This window comes from Panicum virgatum, chromosome 1K, assembly GCF_016808335.1.
Source record: "Panicum virgatum strain AP13 chromosome 1K, P.virgatum_v5, whole genome shotgun sequence".
Lineage (NCBI taxonomy): Eukaryota > Viridiplantae > Streptophyta > Magnoliopsida > Poales > Poaceae > Panicum > Panicum virgatum.
The window spans coordinates 38,123,407-38,140,851 of NC_053136.1; the positions used below are offsets into that span (position 1 = coordinate 38,123,407).

General features: G+C 46.2%; 1 protein-coding gene across 2 annotated transcripts; it reads left to right on the plus strand.

Moving 5' to 3' along the window:
• The first annotated feature begins 13,207 nt into the window (after window positions 1–13,207).
• Window positions 13,208–17,248, plus strand: LOC120706053 (cryptochrome-1-like). Of its 2 annotated transcripts, none has more exons than XM_039990628.1 (5): window positions 13,208–14,085; window positions 14,652–14,867; window positions 14,970–15,676; window positions 15,767–16,600; window positions 16,816–17,248. In XM_039990628.1, the coding sequence occupies exons 1-5, from the start codon at window positions 13,734–13,736 to the stop codon at window positions 16,837–16,839; spliced, it is 2,133 nt and encodes a 710-aa protein (XP_039846562.1). In that variant the 5' UTR covers window positions 13,208–13,733; the 3' UTR covers window positions 16,840–17,248. The 2 variants fall into 2 exon arrangements, with proteins under 2 accessions (XP_039846562.1, XP_039846567.1); XM_039990633.1 differs by having other exon boundaries at window positions 15,767–16,583.
• Window positions 17,249–17,445: the final 197 nt, after the last annotated feature.

Below are 17,445 nucleotides of genomic sequence, written 5' to 3' on the forward strand. Positions count from 1 at the left end.
ATCGCATTTTGCGTGCAAGCCCACTTCGCTTGTGAAATTTGCGTTCGCTGAGGCAGCACTCGGCACACTTTCTATTTCCTTTTTCCAAGGGGGGTTGCATCACAATTCACAGATGTGAACACAAAGGATGCCCTCTGGTTTGGCAAGTTTGACTATGGTGCCTATAACAGTAGTAGCTTTTAAATGAGTCTCTATTATGTAATCTTTTATTAAAAAAAACTGCCAGTGTTCCATAAAACTTAACATTTTCGCATTTTGAAGAAATCTGGCGAGTCTAAGATATAATGAACCCGCAGGTACTAGCCTAGACTTATCATAAGCACAGCAATCTACACGACATACAAAAATTTAGGCCAAATACAAAACGGCGGGATTATATCATGTGCCAATGGAACGGGAATGGATTAACATTAACGGGTGGCCTCTTTATGTAATTTCGTATAGCTACGTGTGGTCGTAAGGAAATGAAATTGGGCCCAGGAGTAAGGACCGGGGTGAGAAAATGCCAGAGCGATCGGGTTGCGCCGCGCGTGGGGGGAGTGCGGAAGCGAGGCGGTCGTAATCGAAGTCAACTTGCCGCTAGTACACCCACATGCTCGCTCTCTCACTGACACTCTAACCCAAGAAATCGTGGGTCCACAGGTCAGCAGCGGAGATGTACCGTGTCGCTGGTGCGTCTCCAGCAAGGTTTTCGTGATGGGCTAGACCCCGTGTCGCGGGCGGTCAAGTGGAGTGGACAAGCTTTGCAATTGCAAGGCAAAAAGAAGCACCTGCCGCTGGGTGGTTTTGGAATTGGGCCACCACCTCCAATAATTCAAGTAAACTACGGATTTCGAGGTCCGTGGATGCTGATTAGGAGGCAGGAATTAGGCAGGCAAACCTCACACGTCTGGCCTCCAAATCTCCGTTTGTGACTTGTGAGTGGAGTCCTGGGTGCCACTTTTCAAAAAGAAAAGCCTCAGTGCCTCCAAGGTGGGGAAGGATCCTGAAACATGTTCTAATCAAACTATTGAAGACTTTGATCGTCGTAAATGTGTATTACATATCGCATACACAAAACATTAAAATTTTTATATTCGTTGCCAAATAATTGGTACTGAACAAGTGAACATACAGGTTTCTCTTGCATTTTTATTTATCTATATATAATACACTGTCGCTTAATTAATATTCCTTGATCACCACACTAAGAGGTCGTTCCCACGAGTAGTTTACTTAGAGGGTATTTGGATCCGAGTGCTACTATCCAAAAGTGCTAAATTTAGTATTAATTTATCTAAACAGGCGGGGTGGTTTTACAAAAATGAGGGCGCCTATATTGGGGGCATAGCTGTGTTTATTCCATCGTCTAATACGCTTTATATTTGCACTGTTGTAAAAAAAACATTACTATGGACTTTGCGAGATGCGGCGAATAAGAAGGGGACACTAATAAGTTGCAACCTGGACATTAGTTGGCATCATCGATGCAATACAATAGAAAAGAAAAAACATGATCTCTGATGAGAATGGGGAAAAAAAGCAAAAGAGCACGAGTCAAGATGGGCCTCCATTCTTGATTCTTCCCTTGTTCTCCCCCAAAGGGCCCGGTCCAACAGCCTCCGCAACATTATGCAGGCCTTGCTGGGCACGGCCTAAAATCCCAATCCTGGGCCATATGGTTACGGGCTTGCATTGGTCTGAGTACACTACGTTAGGCCCTGTTTAGTTCAAAAAAAAATTCTACAGTAACCATCACATCGAATGTTCGAACGCATGTATGGAGTATTAAATGCAGTTGAAAAAAATAACTAATTACACAGTCTAACTGATTAGCACGAGATGAATCTTTTAAATTTAATTAATCCATAATTGAACATTACTCCCTCCATTTTCATTTCTAAGGCGTATCACAGAGACCAAGGTGTGGAATTAATGCTGCGGAGGTGAATGCTGTGGAGGTTTTCTTGTGGTTAGCGTTAATGTTGTGGTTGCATGGCCACATGCGCCTGTTTTCAACTCCATGCGAAATCATTCTCTCTTTTCGAGATGGCCCGCCTTACATATGGAGAAAAGCAGAAAATCATCATACGCCTTATAAACGAAAATGGAGGAAATATTTGTCAAGTAACGACGAAATATACTACGGTATCAAAAACCAACCAACACCTTATTTGCATCCGGCGGCGCTGCGGCTCCAAGCAACCAACCAGGGACGCCTGCGAGGCTCTTTGATGGATCAATCCTTCGCCGCCACGGCGTTGCGGGTTCGGCCGGCCGAGCCGAGGCCTCCCGAGTCCCGCCCCGTCCCTCCGGCTCCGGGTGCGCCGCTCCCCGTCGCTTCTGCTGGAGCGGCCCTGTTCTGTTGCCGTGTTGCGTGCCTGATTGCCTGGACGGAGTAGAGTAGGCTCAGCACCAGGTCCGCCCACCAACGGTGGGGAGTGGAGTGCAGGTCGTGCGTGCGGAGGAGCAGCGTTCCCCATCAGCTTCCGCGCGCCATGCCATCGTGTCACGTGGGCTGCTGGTTCCTTTCCTGCTTGTCATCTCCGGCACCAATCAATCAGCGCTGGGCCGCTGGATGGCTGCTGCTCTGCCGCTACCCCATCCCGCCGGCATCCGCGGATTCTCTGTCCCAGTCCCAGGCAAGCATGCGGCCGTGGCGCCGCGCTCCTTTTCACATGGCGCGCACGCACGCACGGCCGGCGCCGGCGCCGCGTCTCTCTCATCCTCCACCAGCGGCGGCGAGTCAGCGACGCCCTCTCACCCACGCCACGCTCTGCTTTACACTTGGGTTCGTCTGCGCCATCAACGGGCACGTGGTACACTTGAGTAGAAAGGAAAAAAATGAAAGCTTTGCCACGCGTATCTGAGTAAACAAAGATCTCGTCTTGAATCCGGGGGAGATGACCCTGAACCACCCAACAGTCCAAGTGTTGGTTCGGGCGTTCGGCTGTCTAGTCTGAATCGAGCTAGAACAGTGTGATCTCTCAGGTACCCAAAGATCTCTTTAATTGCAAATCCCTGAGGGAAATTCCAAGCTCTCCCCCCTGCTGCACAGTTCCTTGGTCAGTGCAACAGTGAGCGCGGGTGGTGTGGTCCTCTGCGCTGAAAACGATCGGGGTTCGCACTTCGCAGGCCATCCGGAGGGCACAACGGAGAGGGGGGGGGGGGGGGCACGCGCGCGTGCAGGCCACCGTACGAAAAGGCTCGCAGTCACGGCTTCGCCGCACCTCTCCCCCGTCGCCGTCTTCGTTCTTGGCTCTTTCATCAGCTGGTCGAGGACTAGCTTCAGGGCTAAGCTATCGCGCTAGCTTTGCGAGCGCGTGCTCGATCTCTGCGTTGCTCGCCGAGACCCGGAACCGCCTGCCAGATGGCCTGGGGGAGATGCCGGCGCGTGTGTGCCTGCCGTGGAAATTACTTCGGAATTGGTTAGAGCAACTAAGTAATTATTATGGTAAGCTATAAGCAAACTGAATTCTACGTGAAAGAGAGAAAAGAGAAGAGAGAGAAAGAAGTTGGCACTTCACAAACCGCCAGCTAGAACGGGCGCTTGGCTAGCACCGTCATACTTGCCGGCTTGTAGCCTGCAGCAGGCGCGGAGCGAGCGGCATCCCAGCCGGCTGGCGACAATATTATTAAACCTGCTCTTAAAGCGCAGTTTGAGTTTGTGAAACTGTTAACGGGCAAGCCTGTTAGTTTGGCCACGTAGCTTCTCCCGACATTTTCGACAAGATCCGGCCGAAATTTCATTGTCAGCAATTCGTAAGATACTATTTATTTAAAAAAATACAAAAGCATTTTGGTAATATAGTAAGCTTTATTGTATATTCTGTAGTACTAATGGAGGAGGTTAACGACTGACCTGTCAAGGGTTAAGAGAATCGCTCTACTCCCTTCCTTGGTAAGACATGTATTACGACAAATATATCAAAATTGTTTTTCAGTCTACTCAACTAAGTACTCTCGAAACAATAATATATGGATGAAAGCTCAAACAAGAAGACGAACAAAACTTGGCAAGTATTTCAAAGCAGACGCAACTACACATGATTTTCTTTTACCAAGAACTTTCCAGGACAGCCATATCATTAGAAAGCAGGGCCAACTATTACAGACTGAAATGTTAAAAAAAAACGCCGTGCAGCAGGTAGCCTTGCCTTGACATGATGGTATGGGATCATTATCCGAATCTAGCACAGGGGGAGCAAGCAAGCAAAGCTGCGTTTGCTACATGGACAGAAAGTCATGGGGAGGAACTAGGCAACAAAACATGAGAATGGACGTACGTGCAGCCCCCCGGGAACGAGTGGTCGAGAGGCGAACACCGCCGCGATGTGGTCCTAACGCGCGGCGATTCTCACCACACACTGCGCTTTGCAAGAGACAGTGCACAGAGGAGGGGTTAGCCGATCGAAACTGATTGAGACGCCGGAGTGATCGGAGATGGAATGGACCAGAGGGGGATAAAGCAGGAGAGAGAGAGAGCTAGGGTTGGGGGCAAACCCACAAGCCGGTTATTTGGATCGATTCCCTCGAGCTCTATGGCTTTGTTAGACGTGCTTTGGTGTACTTGTCCGTCCGATCCATCCCTTAATTTGTTTATTTCCAAAACGAAAACTAAAATATATAGTATAGATACTACTGAGATGACAAACGACAATGTTAATCTTCTCTATTTAATGAAATGGGTACGAACCAGGGGCGGAGCTACATTCATTCTGGGGGTGCCCGGGCATCCACGTCAAAATGAAAACTCAATGTTGATCATCAAATTTTCATCTTATAAATTAGAGAGCTAACAGCAGAATCATGCACATGGCACCCCCTCGATTTAGCTCTAGCTTCGCCCCTGGTACGAACCATATATAGTCCCAAAGTTCCCCGTGGATAGGCGTGATACAGTCCTTGCAAGAGGTTTTTATAAAGCAGGAATGTAATGATTAACCGTACCCCGCGTTCACAAGGATCGACGTTCCACCGTACGTTACCTTTGATCCTCTTTGTGTGACTACTACAAAACTCGTGCTGCTTCATTCAAAGAAGACAAACGGAAATTTTGGCAGGCCTAACTCGCATATACTAGACTTGAGTTGAAATTAAAAAAGTTATACATGCATGTTTCTTTTTGTGCTTTAAGATATGTATCATAGATATTGTCCAGCCCTCAGATATATCATAATTAGTCGGTTAGGCTTTGTGTGGTGGAACTTGAAATGAACCCTCATGTGCATGTAGCATGTTGTTTATTTTCGAAACACGCCATAGGCACAAACATCGCATCCAAAATTCCACCAATATATTATGGGGGATACTAGCTAGCTAGCATGCGAAATCCTAAAAGTCCACATTAACTTATCATTTGTTTTGTATATCTAGAAAACTAAACTTGGAATAGACGACCGGACGAGCAACAATTTCAATAGCCCCAGCTCATGGATTAGACTTCGGGCAACGATCAAAGTCTATGCACGCCTTTTCTCCTCTTACTTTTATTAGCTGCTCCTTCCGTTCCAAATTATAGGTCGTTTGATTTATTCTAGCCCTAAGTTTAACCACCCGTCTTATTCAAAAAAATTGTGCAAATATAATCAAATTTAAGTCATTCTTGAAGAACTTGTATCGGTAATGCAAGCCACAACAAAAGAAGTAATATTTTGCACAAATTTTTAAATAAGACGAGTGGTCAAATTTGAGATCAGAAAAATCAAACGACCCATAATTTGAAACGGATGGAGTAGCTAGGAAGACAGGCATGCATTTGCATCCTAAATACCCGTCGTCTTGCTTTTAAACAAAACCCAACGTCATGTACGTGTACTTTTTCTTTTGTTGTTGCGCGCGGTTTCGATGCAAAGACTTGGCACATCGTCCAAAATTCTCTATATAGTATGTGTATATTCCGGGAGGAGCTAGACTATACATATATAGCTAGGCAGCACACGTAACCCATCATTTTTATTGGAGCCTTCTAAAAAGTCCACATCCGGCCGGCTACAGTAGTACAGTGAAACGCCCGCCGCTGCAAGTCTTCTCTCGATCGAGCTGGGCGATGGGACGCGTCGCGAAGAAGCGGATCGCTGGAACAATCGCCTTGTTCCCAATCGAACTGGAGGTTAATCAATAATCATCCCCGTCCCGACGTCGACAAGATCACAAGAGCGAAAGAGAGATGCTGAATGTGTCAAGCTAACGGGCGGGGTTTTATTTCTCGCTCTCTTTTTCTAACGACAGGACAGCTGCGACGACGAGGACCAGCAACAACATGTGGTGAACCCATGCTAGGCTGTGTTTAGTTTCGCGAAAAATTTTCAAAATTTTTCACTGACGCACATCATATTGAATCTTACGATACATGCATGGAGTATTAAATATAGTTAAAAAATATAACTAATTGCACAGTTTGGTTATAAATGACGAGACGAATCTTTTGAGACTAATTACTCTATGGTTGGACAATAGTTACCAAATAAAACTGAAACGTGCTCCAGCAACTTTTTCGCGAACTTTTCGAGAAATAAACACACCCTAGTACCGTAGCTACTAATAACTGTAGCAAATATGCATGTGATGGATGGGGGGCTCTCGTGTTATAAATGTTAAGCGCCTTCGTACGTGTGATGCTCATCATGATGACATCAATTTGTGGCGCCTGAAAAGATGTGTATGTATTCTACTAGAAAGTGTTTTTTTTATAAAATACCAGAAAGTGCTTTGTCACACGATGGCGAGCTCAAGAAAAAAGCAGCACCATTTTATCTATGCATGCATGCGTCCTACTAGTATATATGTAACACCTCGGGTGTTAATTACTTTTCATTTAGGCTAATTATGGTCATTAAGGTCTAAATCGACGGGACAAATCAGCAGGAAATTTTTTAACAATCTTTGGCTGGCTCAGCCCGGACCGGTCCGACTGGTCGCTCCGACCGGTCGGAGCGACCGGTCAAACCGGTTGAAATGGGGCTAAGTGGCTCCACATCATTTAAACTACACTCTCTCCACTCTCACTTACTCTCACTCTTTCCCATCGCCCCAGCTCTCTCTCACTCTCTCCCGTGCTCTCTCTCACCCCAAATCCTAGAGACCCAAAACCCTCCCTCTACCCTTGATCCAAGGCCCAAGGGAGCTTCAATTGGGTGGTGGATCATCTATCCCGCGTGCTCCTTTCCTGGGCGGCTTGGGTTCAAGCTCTTGGTGCAAGGAAGAGCTCACCACAAGGTAAATAAGCTAGGGTTTGGCAAGTCCCTTGTTCTAGGGGGTTTAAATCGATTTCCTCCGGTCAATCATCTTTATTTACATTTCTAAGCTAGAGCCTAGATAGGTTTGTGCAGTGGGTTCAAGTTTTGTGGGGGGAAAAACTCATTCTAGGTGTTTTAGCTTGTGTTTACTCGATCTCTTGTTCTAGATGGCTTTAAGTGATTCTCTTTGGTCAAACACATCCATTTGCATCCCAGAATTAGAGCCTAGATGGGTTTTGGAATTGGTGGGCGATTTTCGCCGCGCCAAGGAATTCTAGGTTTTGGTCTGGCTGGGACCAGTCTGACCGGTGGCGTGGTTGAGTACCTAGGACCGGTCTGACCGGTATGGGGCACCGGTCTGACCGGTAGGGGTCCGGACAGTCCGCCTATGTGTTCGGATACTCCGGGTTTGTGATAGTCTGGACATTCCGGGTTTAGGTCCGGATTCTCCGGACTTGGGAGTCCGGATACTCCGAGAATACGTCCGGATACTCCGGATTTTTGGTTTCGAGTCACACACAGGCCAGACCGGTCTGACCGGTTTGGTTTACCGGTCTGACCGGTGCTAGCAGGGCTGCGAGGGTTCAATTAGGGTTAGTTGGCAGAATTGGATAGAAATTAATTTAGTTGTTGATTACTTGTAATTTTTGCAAGTCATGCACGCACTCTCTCATATCATATGCATATGCATACGTATAGCAGCCACAGCGGAGGAGGCGATATACGAGGTGGTTGCGGAGCCCCTGGAGCCATTAGAGCAGGCCCAGCAGGAGGAGAGGCGTGAGAACCAGGCCCAGGGCCCAGTGGACCCCGGTGTTGAGCAGCAAACGCAAGGCAAGCCCCGGTGCATGTCCTATTATTTTAACTTATGATTCACTATATATATAGTTATTATTTGTGCATTACGTTTTAGGAGTTATTTGGAACCCTAGTTGCATGATCCTTAGGATTCCTTGAGTTTATACTAGTATGTATAGGTCGATAGCGATGCCATGCTTAATAGGTCTCGGTAGAAGACGGGTGATTTCTTGTCACTCGCGAGATACATGATATTTAGAAGTCGAGTAATTGCCGGTTACTCGCGAGATAAATATACAATTATCGTTATACTTCAGTATTTGAGTTATGGAATGAAATGTGGAAGTGATGGAAACTTGAGACCGGGCTGGGAATAATGATGATATGTAGGTATGGCAGCAGGACAGGGTTCCTGGTTGTCTTAGCCCCGTCTGTGTCGATTAAGGACCGATCGTTGTCGGCAGTGCTGATCGGGGATTGAACTGTACTAACTGCATGCCGGGAGTAGGAGGTAGTCGAAACCAGTAAGCCTAGTACTGCCTCACTTCGAAAGTACAGGACCCTATCTCACCTCCTGGGGTAGTCGAGTAGTCGCGGAGAAATGTGATGCATGTATTTACTTTTGGTGGTCTCACGTTGAGCTCGGCTGACCATATGATGGTGTGGCGGTCCTGTAGTTCGAGGCGGGGAGGGGAATGGTTGGTGCGTGTGGTCCGACGGGGCTTATGCGTGCCGTGTTGGTTAGGTCCACCTTGCAAGGTTAAATCGGATCGATTCGCCGTGTCTCGCGGATATGAGGGCCTTGATCTCTTTGCTGCATCGTAGCAAAATGTTGGATGGTGAATTATATATATATATATATAATGTTGAACACCTTGAATTATTATGATTGCTTCACCTTGTGTGCAATAGTTGAATTGTGCAAATATTAGATTGAGGTTAATCTATATAGAACCTAGAGCTAAAATATTGAAAATAAGCATCCACTTTTAGATGCTTTTCTACAAAATAAACCACCAGCCAAATGCCTTGCATGTCTAGATATGTGGGCTAAGTTATACTCACTAGTCGGGTAAGTCTTGCTGAGTATTAGTTGCTTAGGGTTTGTTGCCACCAATTTTTGTTACAGGACACCTGGACGTTGACTTCTATCACTGCTACGTCAAATTCATCCGCAGAGATGCAGAGGGGTGAGAAGTGGTGGATCGAGACCCCTAGGTTAGAGGTTTGTCGGGTTGCACACCTGTGGGCAGGGTGTGCACCCTGTCAGTTTTGTTGGGACCGGTCTGACCGGTATTCGCGCAGGGGTTTCTTGCAGGCCGGTCTGACCGGTTGAAGGAACCGGTCTGACCGGTTATGCTTAGGCAGAGGTGCAGAAGTAGTGAAGTGCAGTCTTTTTCCCTTTCATTCAAGCACTGGTCTCAAGGGTTGTAAAACTTGTAATTTATGTAAGCTAGTGTATGGTTGAACTCGGTTTGTAAAACTAACGTATTTAAAACCGATTTGCGCAAAAGTTTGTATAAAACTTTTATCGTGTTGTATTTTCAAGTAATTGTCGTGTTTGTACCATCTGCGCCCGCCTTCGCGTGGGACTACCAGTGTTGTTTTGATCGGGACGTGGGTTGAGAAAGGACCGTCAAATTAAACCATTAAACTAATGCGTCCGATATGTTCAAATAACGGCTATTAAATTTAATTTAGAGTTTTAATTTAGCGGTTCCGTCACAATATACATACAGTTGTTCCAGAACGGATGCCAAAACATTGCCTTTTTCACGGAGGTATAGATCAACGGAAGGAAGCCATTGATTGGTCTATCAGATTTGACTCGTATAAATCTTATCCCTTTGGGCTGATGGAATAGTGCCCTCCCAAAGATAGTATACGATTCCAATTAACCGGGCCAAGTTGTCGGTAAAGCAAGCAACCCGAATCGACCAGCGTTTGACCACCCGCAAGCTACTTGGGGGATGGAGCAGTCGTACGGTGCCTAGCAAGCGGCGGGTCCAATGCAGTCGGTGGCTTGGTGGCTTTGGGCCTCTCACCCATGAACCTGTAAACACAAAAAACAGTTACATCGAATATTTCGACACATGCATAGAGTACTAAATGAAATATATTTACAAAATTTTTTTATAGATGGGCTGTAAATCGCGAGACGAATCTAATGAACTTACTTAATCTATGTTTTGCAACAATGGTGCTACAGTAACCATCCGCTAATTATTGATTAATCATGGATTAATTAGCATCATTAGATTTGTCTCGCGATTTACAACTCATCTGTACAAAAAGTTTTATAAATAGACTTCATTTAGTACTTCAAATTAGCAAGATTCCAACGCAAAAAGTTATTGCGTTTCATCTGAACAGACCCTATATCTAGTAGCAGCAGCCCCACACGGTCGCCATCGTTCCCGGCAGGATGCTCAAGACGCTCAGTGTGCTAGCTAGGCAGTAGTTTGCTTGAGCATGTTTAGTTTTTTTTGCAAAAGAATCTTATCAATTTGAAGTACTAAATGAAGTCTATTTACAAAACTTTTTGTATAAATGGGTTGTAAATCGCGAGACGAATCTAATGATGCTAATTAATCCATGATTAATTAATAATTAGCGGATGGTTACTGTAGCGTCACTGTTGCAAATCGTGAATTAAGTAGTCTCATTAGATTCTGCTCGCGATTTATAGCCCATCCATGCAAAAAGTTTTGTAAATAGACTTCATTTAGTACTTCAAATTAGTAAGATTCTTTCACAAAATTTTGTGTTTTTGCGTTTACGGGGTGGGAACTAAACAGTGCCTTAGATGCATTGTGTAAAATTTTTGAAAGAGAATTTTTTTACATTTGAAATATTAAATATAGACTAATCACAAAACTAATTACAGAATTCGTTTGTAAACTACGAGACGAATCTAATGAGACTAATGAATCCATCATTAGCATATGTTTACTGCAGCTTTCATATAGCAATTTAGTGTCTAATCACGGCCTACTTAGGTTCATTATATTCGTCTCGCAATTTACAAGCAATATGTGCAATTAATTTTTTATTTCGTCTAGATTTAGTTCTTCATGCAGATGCCGCAACATTCTTTTGAAATTTTCAATTTTGAATCTACACAGGGCCTTACTACCAGTAGGATCTAGATGTGCGGTAGCAGACAAATAGCAAGGGCACCGATTCATTGCAGTACGTGCTGTGCAGCCACATGTGCATGCAGCCTATTATTGGTTAACTGATGATACTATGATTGGCATGCACTGCGATAAATCTGATCGATATAGCATCTAGCTAGCTGTAAGTACGACAGGCCACGTTTGGTGATCCGGGGTCTGAATATTTTTAAGTGATTCGGTTCCGCTCCATCTCCATGTGGGAGCCATGACGATATCGACGGCGTCGACCAATTGAGCAAAGCTCAGCTGCATCGTGGGTCGTTAGATGTAAACAGGCGGTTCAGCTGGTCAGCAAGTCTTAGATAAGAACCGAATATCTTTAGTACCAAACATGTACACATGTGGGATTAATAAGGTCTAATATGCCAACATGGCACGTAGTATCATAAGTGAGGCACTAGCTAGATGCATCAAATAATCCAAAATCAGCCATAAGGGGAAAACAAAACAACAGCAAAAATTAAATGAAGCAGCGACAAAGTTTGTCCAGCAACTACCTCCGTGCAGGGGTTCGACTACTGACGGACCTCGACTGTCAAAAAATTGGGAATCCAGTCAAAATGTTTGAATAAAATTTCAGTTTTAAATTGTATAGGGACGTGATATTAATAAGGCACTATATACCATTATTTCTATTTCAACGGGCATTAATATGTACTGCAATTGGACCAAAATTTGAAGTTTTTGAGGATGAATTTGATCGAATTTCACCACAGATCAACCATGCAAGTTACATATGTACAGATCTGGATATGTATTTATTACCTTTTCTCAGTGTTTTTTTTTTGAAACGGCTCAGTGGTTAATAAATTTCAGTTTCAAATCCTTGCCTCCGTGTTAATTTTGCACAACTTTATTAGAACTCAACTAGGGTGAGATCAGAGAATTTTGTATTAACAAACTGGCACGAGACTTGTCTACCATACTGAAACAAGTCAAACCCAGACTAACAGTGGATAGACAGAGGAATTAAGCACTAAAATACAACTACCATTATCATAACATTTTTTATAGAGTTGGCAAGTACTATAAACGCTACTGGGCAGTGGAGAAAATTGATAAAACAACACCGGTTTCGCTCGGTGCTCGTGAAATAGCACTGGTAAAACTGCATATTTGTATAACAGCACCGGTTACACATCTATTTCACGAAATAGCACCGGTTTAGGATCTAGTGTTTTGGGTTAGGGTTTAATGTTTTGGGTTTAGGTTTTGGGGTTTAGAATTTTTGAGGTTTATGAGTTTAGGGTTTAGGATTTAGTGTTTAGGGTTTAGGGTTAGGGTTTAGGGTTAGGATTTAGGGTTTTAGGGTTAGGATTTAGGGTTGGGGTTTAGGGTTGAAGTTTAGGGTTTAGGGTTAAATAGGATTTAGGGTTTAGGGTTTAGGGGTTTAGGGTTAGGGTTTAGAGTTAGGATTTAGGGTTTAGAATTTTGGTGTTTAAGGATAATTTAATAGTAATTTTGATGAAACCAGTGTTGTTTTATAGTACTTCGGATGAAACTAGTGCTATTCTGTGAATCCACGAAAAATCAGTGCTATATCGCGAACACCAGCGAATACCGGTGTTGTTTCCTCAATTGCCCCCTGGGCAGTGCGACTGGTTGGACAAGCTTACACTACTAATCACACTCGCCTTTCTGCCAAAAAATAAAATCACGTCACCACCGGCATGCTTACCATGACTATGATATGAATATAATACAAAAATATAAAATCGTGTTCGTGTAGCAGGTATTCTATTGCCTATGGCAAAAATGGGCCATTAGAGGATTATTAAATAAACAAATATGTCTTTGCTGAAACGGGGTGGTATGTAAATATAAACATGATAAATCCACGAAGCATGTACGCACGCAGGACGCAGCAGAAGAAAGTTCTACAGCCAACGAGGCCCCACCTGCAAGTGACCGGTAAGAATTCCACGGGAATCTAGCAACCCTGGCTTCTTTTCTCACACAAAAAGAGGAAATCAAAAGGAAAACAAAAATGGGGAGGGAATATTATGGGAGAGGGGAGAGGCCAAGCGCAGGGGAGCACGAGTAGATGTGGCCAAGAGCCAAAGGCGAGAACAAATCCAAACCAACCAATCCCAATATCCACATGCCTCCCTCTCCATTGGACCACACCTCGCCTCTCCCCCAACCAAGACTCACGAGCCCCTGCTAATCTCTGCAACCATCGCCCGCCATCATCGATTCCCCAGTAGGGGGGAAAATACTCTGATTTTTTTTATTAATTTGAGAAAGGAGGAGCTGGGAGGAGATTGGTCAGATTACTCGATCTTCACTGCAACTGCAGTCTCTCTTCTGACGAAAAGAGGCCAATCCAGACCAGCCTTTCCACAGTTCCTGGAAATCCTCACTCAGTGCGAGAAGCAGTTCGATTCTCCTGACTGAGCAGTTCATCATCACAACGGAGAGCCAGGAGCTTGTTCTTGGCCGCTGCACAGGTTCTTGAGCTGCTGCCGATCTTCTTGGCCTGGAGCCTGCAACTGATTATCTTGGGGGATTCTTGGCGAGCGGTGCCGGATTGAGTGCCATGTCAGCGTCGCAGTCGTCGATGAGCGGCGCCGGGGAGGCGGGGGTGCGGACGGTGGTGTGGTTCCGGCGGGACCTCCGGGTGGAGGACAACCCGGCGCTGGCGGCGGCCGCGCGGGCGGCCGGGGAGGTGGTGCCGGCCTACGTGTGGGCGCCGGAGGAGGACGGGCCCTACTTCCCCGGCAGGGTGTCTCGGTGGTGGCTCAGTCAGAGCCTCAAGCATCTCGACGCCTCGCTCCGCCGGCTCGGCGCTACCTGCCTCGTCACCCGCCGCTCCGCCGACGCCGTCGTCGCCCTGCTCGACATCGTCCGCAGCACCGGCGCCACGCACCTCTTCTTCAACCACCTCTACGGTTCGATCCCTCTCTCTGGATGTTGTTGCTACGTTTTGCTACATGTTGCTGCTGTTCCTGCAACGGACGAACATCCAATCTTCAACTCGAGTTCGTGTCAAAATTGCTCTACTTTGTTTTCCTTGATTTTTATCCCGGTTTTCTAGCCTTGCTTTGTTCGGGTTGAGGAGATCCGGTCCTTCATGACCCAAATAGTAAAACAGAGGGGGATTCTTCTTTTAAGAAAGAGGATCTTTCCATGAACAGTATAGCCTTGTGTCTGCCATTAATGGCTACTTCATACCTTAATACCCTTACTCCACACGCCAACAACTCCAAGTTTAGCCTAGCATCATGCCTTACGAACAGTGACATCAAAAACACTCGCTGAACACCTGGTCGCCGTCCCCCTCTTTAATTCCCAAAAGTCCTTGCACCCAGCCACTGGTATTCACCTGCCTGCTTATTCTTTTTTTTTTTCCTCTCAAAAACCGTCATCAAAAGTTCTTCGAACCTTATCGTCTGGGCCGGCTGACACGAATGGCCTGCCCTTGCTCACCGATCGTTATCTCGTGCCTGCCGTGCAGACCCACTGTCACTGGTCCGGGACCACCGCGTGAAGGAGCTGCTGACGGCCGAGGGCATCACCGTGCGGTCCTTCAACTCCGATCTGCTGTACGAGCCGTGGGAGGTCCTCGACGACGACGGCTGCCCATTTACCATGTTCGCGCCCTTTTGGAACAGGTGCCTATGCATGCCCGACCCCGCAGCGCCGTTGCTGCCGCCCAAGAAGATCAATTCAGGTATCTAAATGCGTCATCTGCAGAGTATTAATGGTGTTAATGTAGTGGTCCTTGGAAATCAATCACTGATGTGGAAAATCCTGTCTGTTTTGAACTCTACAGGTGACTTGTCGAGGTGCTCATCCGACGAGCTGATCTTTGAAGACGAGTCCGAGAGGGGAAGCAATGCGCTGCTGGCACGGGCCTGGTCACCGGGATGGCAGAACGCTGACAAGGCGCTTACGGCTTTCCTCAATGGCCCGTTGATCGACTACTCCGTGAACCGCAAGAAGGCTGATAGCGCAAGCACCTCCCTGTTGTCCCCGTACCTGCACTTCGGTGAGCTCAGTGTCCGCAAGGTCTTCCACCAGGTCCGGATGAAGCAGCTGATGTGGAGCAATGAAGGCAACCACGCTGGCGAGGAGAGCTGCACTTGGTTCCTTCGCTCCATCGGCCTGCGGGAGTACTCGAGGTACCTCACCTTCAATCATCCCTGCAGCCACGAGAAGCCACTCCTGTCGCACCTCAGGTTCTTCCCTTGGGTCGTCAACGAGGTATACTTCAAGGTCTGGAGGCAGGGGAGGACCGGCTACCCTCTTGTTGACGCTGGCATGAGGGAGCTCTGGGCAACTGGGTGGCTTCACGATCGCATACGTGTGGTGGTCTCAAGCTTTTTTGTCAAGGTGCTCCAGTTGCCATGGCGCTGGGGAATGAAGTACTTCTGGGATACTTTGCTGGATGCTGACCTTGAGAGTGACGCCCTAGGTTGGCAGTACATTTCTGGATCCCTCCCTGATGGCCGTGAGCTTGACCGCATCGACAACCCTCAGGTACTTGAGCTCTTTCATCTAATAGGATCTTTTGATGGTTAATGCAGCATGCTGATGAATTGTATGACCTGAAATTTGCAATGCTTTCAGTTTGAAGGGTACAAGTTTGACCCACACGGGGAGTATGTCCGACGATGGCTACCGGAGCTAGCAAGGCTGCCAACAGAATGGATACACCACCCCTGGGATGCACCTGACTCTGTGCTTCAGGCTGCAGGAGTTGAGCTAGGCTCCAACTACCCTCGCCCCATCGTTGAGTTAGATGAAGCCAATTCCAGGTTACAGGATGCCCTGTCAGAAATGTGGGAGCTTGAGGCGGCCTCTCGGGCTGCCATGGAAAATGGAATGGAAGAAGGCCTTGGCGACTCCTCGGATGTGGCACTGATTGACTTCCCTCAAGAATTACAGATGGAAGTGGACCGACAACCGGTCCGACCTACCCAGACACCAATGATGGCAGGTCGGAGACGACAAGATCAGATGGTGCCTAGCTTGACTTCCTCATTCATTAGAGCTGAAACAGAACTCACTGCGGATTTTGACAACATCAGCGAGGACAGTAGGCCGGAGGTGCCATCAAACATGCATTTGCAGCCTCGAATGGAAAGAGAAGAAACGGTTGACGGTGGCACTAGTAATGGTGCGATGATGAACGGAAATCATCAGCAGCAAAACCTTCAGAACAACACACGCCGGGTGCTAGGTGTTGCTCCATCGGTTTCAGAGGCATCGAGCAGCTGGACAGGCAGAGGTGGGATAGTACCGGTCTGGTCACCACCGGCAGCTTCAGGACATTCTGATCCATATGCTGCCGATGAGGCTGACATTTCCAGTAGGAATTATTTGGACAGGCACCCACAATCACATACGATGATGAACTGGAGTCAAGTCAACTCTCGCAGTCATTGTGAGTTCAGATGCATGGTAACTTATTATCACATAAAACTGTAGTCTGTTCTACATCGAAAATTTGCAGCTCGCAACTTCAAAGTAGTTGTGTGAAGTGTAAACTCATTTTTAAAATGGCATTTAAATATGGAACCAATAATTAACTTGAATTTGGTGTGTAGTAGCTGAGTACGACATTCCAATGCCTACTGATGATCTGTTTTTTTTTTTCTATGAACCTTGGAATGCAGGACAACAGGGTGGGAAGTGGATAAATGACGCCGTGTGACCGGATTTAATTCATTAGGAGTTTGGAAGAGAGAATTACATATGTAAATTATCACATTTTGTTCATCTATAGTCTTGGTGTGGATGCAAGTCATCTGTCATGCAGCTTCCTGGATGCAATAATGGTTATGTGAAGCTAGTACTATAGAACTTTGTGGTATAGGTTGCTAGATATCCACAAGATCTGTATTATTTATCAGAAGAGTTATTATAGCATCAGGTTTATTTTCTATCTGGTTATTGTAGTCATCAGAGGCATATTCTGAGTTTCGGAGATGTAGATTTTACCTGCTGTTTGGGAGGATTCAACACCCTGGGTAAAATGTGATGGTGCGGCACCAACCTTATCTGCTTCTTTTTTGCCTCAATAAAGAAGTTGGCTGAAACCTTTCAGGATGCACAATGGTGAAACAATCAGGTGATCTGAAAGACGTGAAAAATTAGGATGACAGCCAATGAGATTTTTTCTTTGAAACAGGATTCACCCAGCTTTTGTAGAACGCAAATGAGTTTGGTACAGTTATCCACGGTCGGGGAAGCCGACTTTACATGGCACATAAAGCGAGCAAAAGAGCCCAACCAACCAATGAGAT

What these genes read in the sequence shown, in the direction of transcription:
- LOC120706053 (XM_039990628.1), top strand. Translation starts at nt 13,734, where the DNA reads ATGTCAGCGTCGCAGTCGTCGATGAGCGGCGCCGGGGAGGCGGGGGTG. An exon ending in GCCCAAGAAGATCAATTCAG is followed by an intron (nt 14,868 to 14,969) that starts GTATCTAAATGC and finishes TGAACTCTACAG; the next exon opens with GTGACTTGTCGAGGTGCTCA. An exon ending in ATTGTGAGTTCAGATGCATG is followed by an intron (nt 16,601 to 16,815) that starts GTAACTTATTAT and finishes CTTGGAATGCAG; the next exon opens with GACAACAGGGTGGGAAGTGG.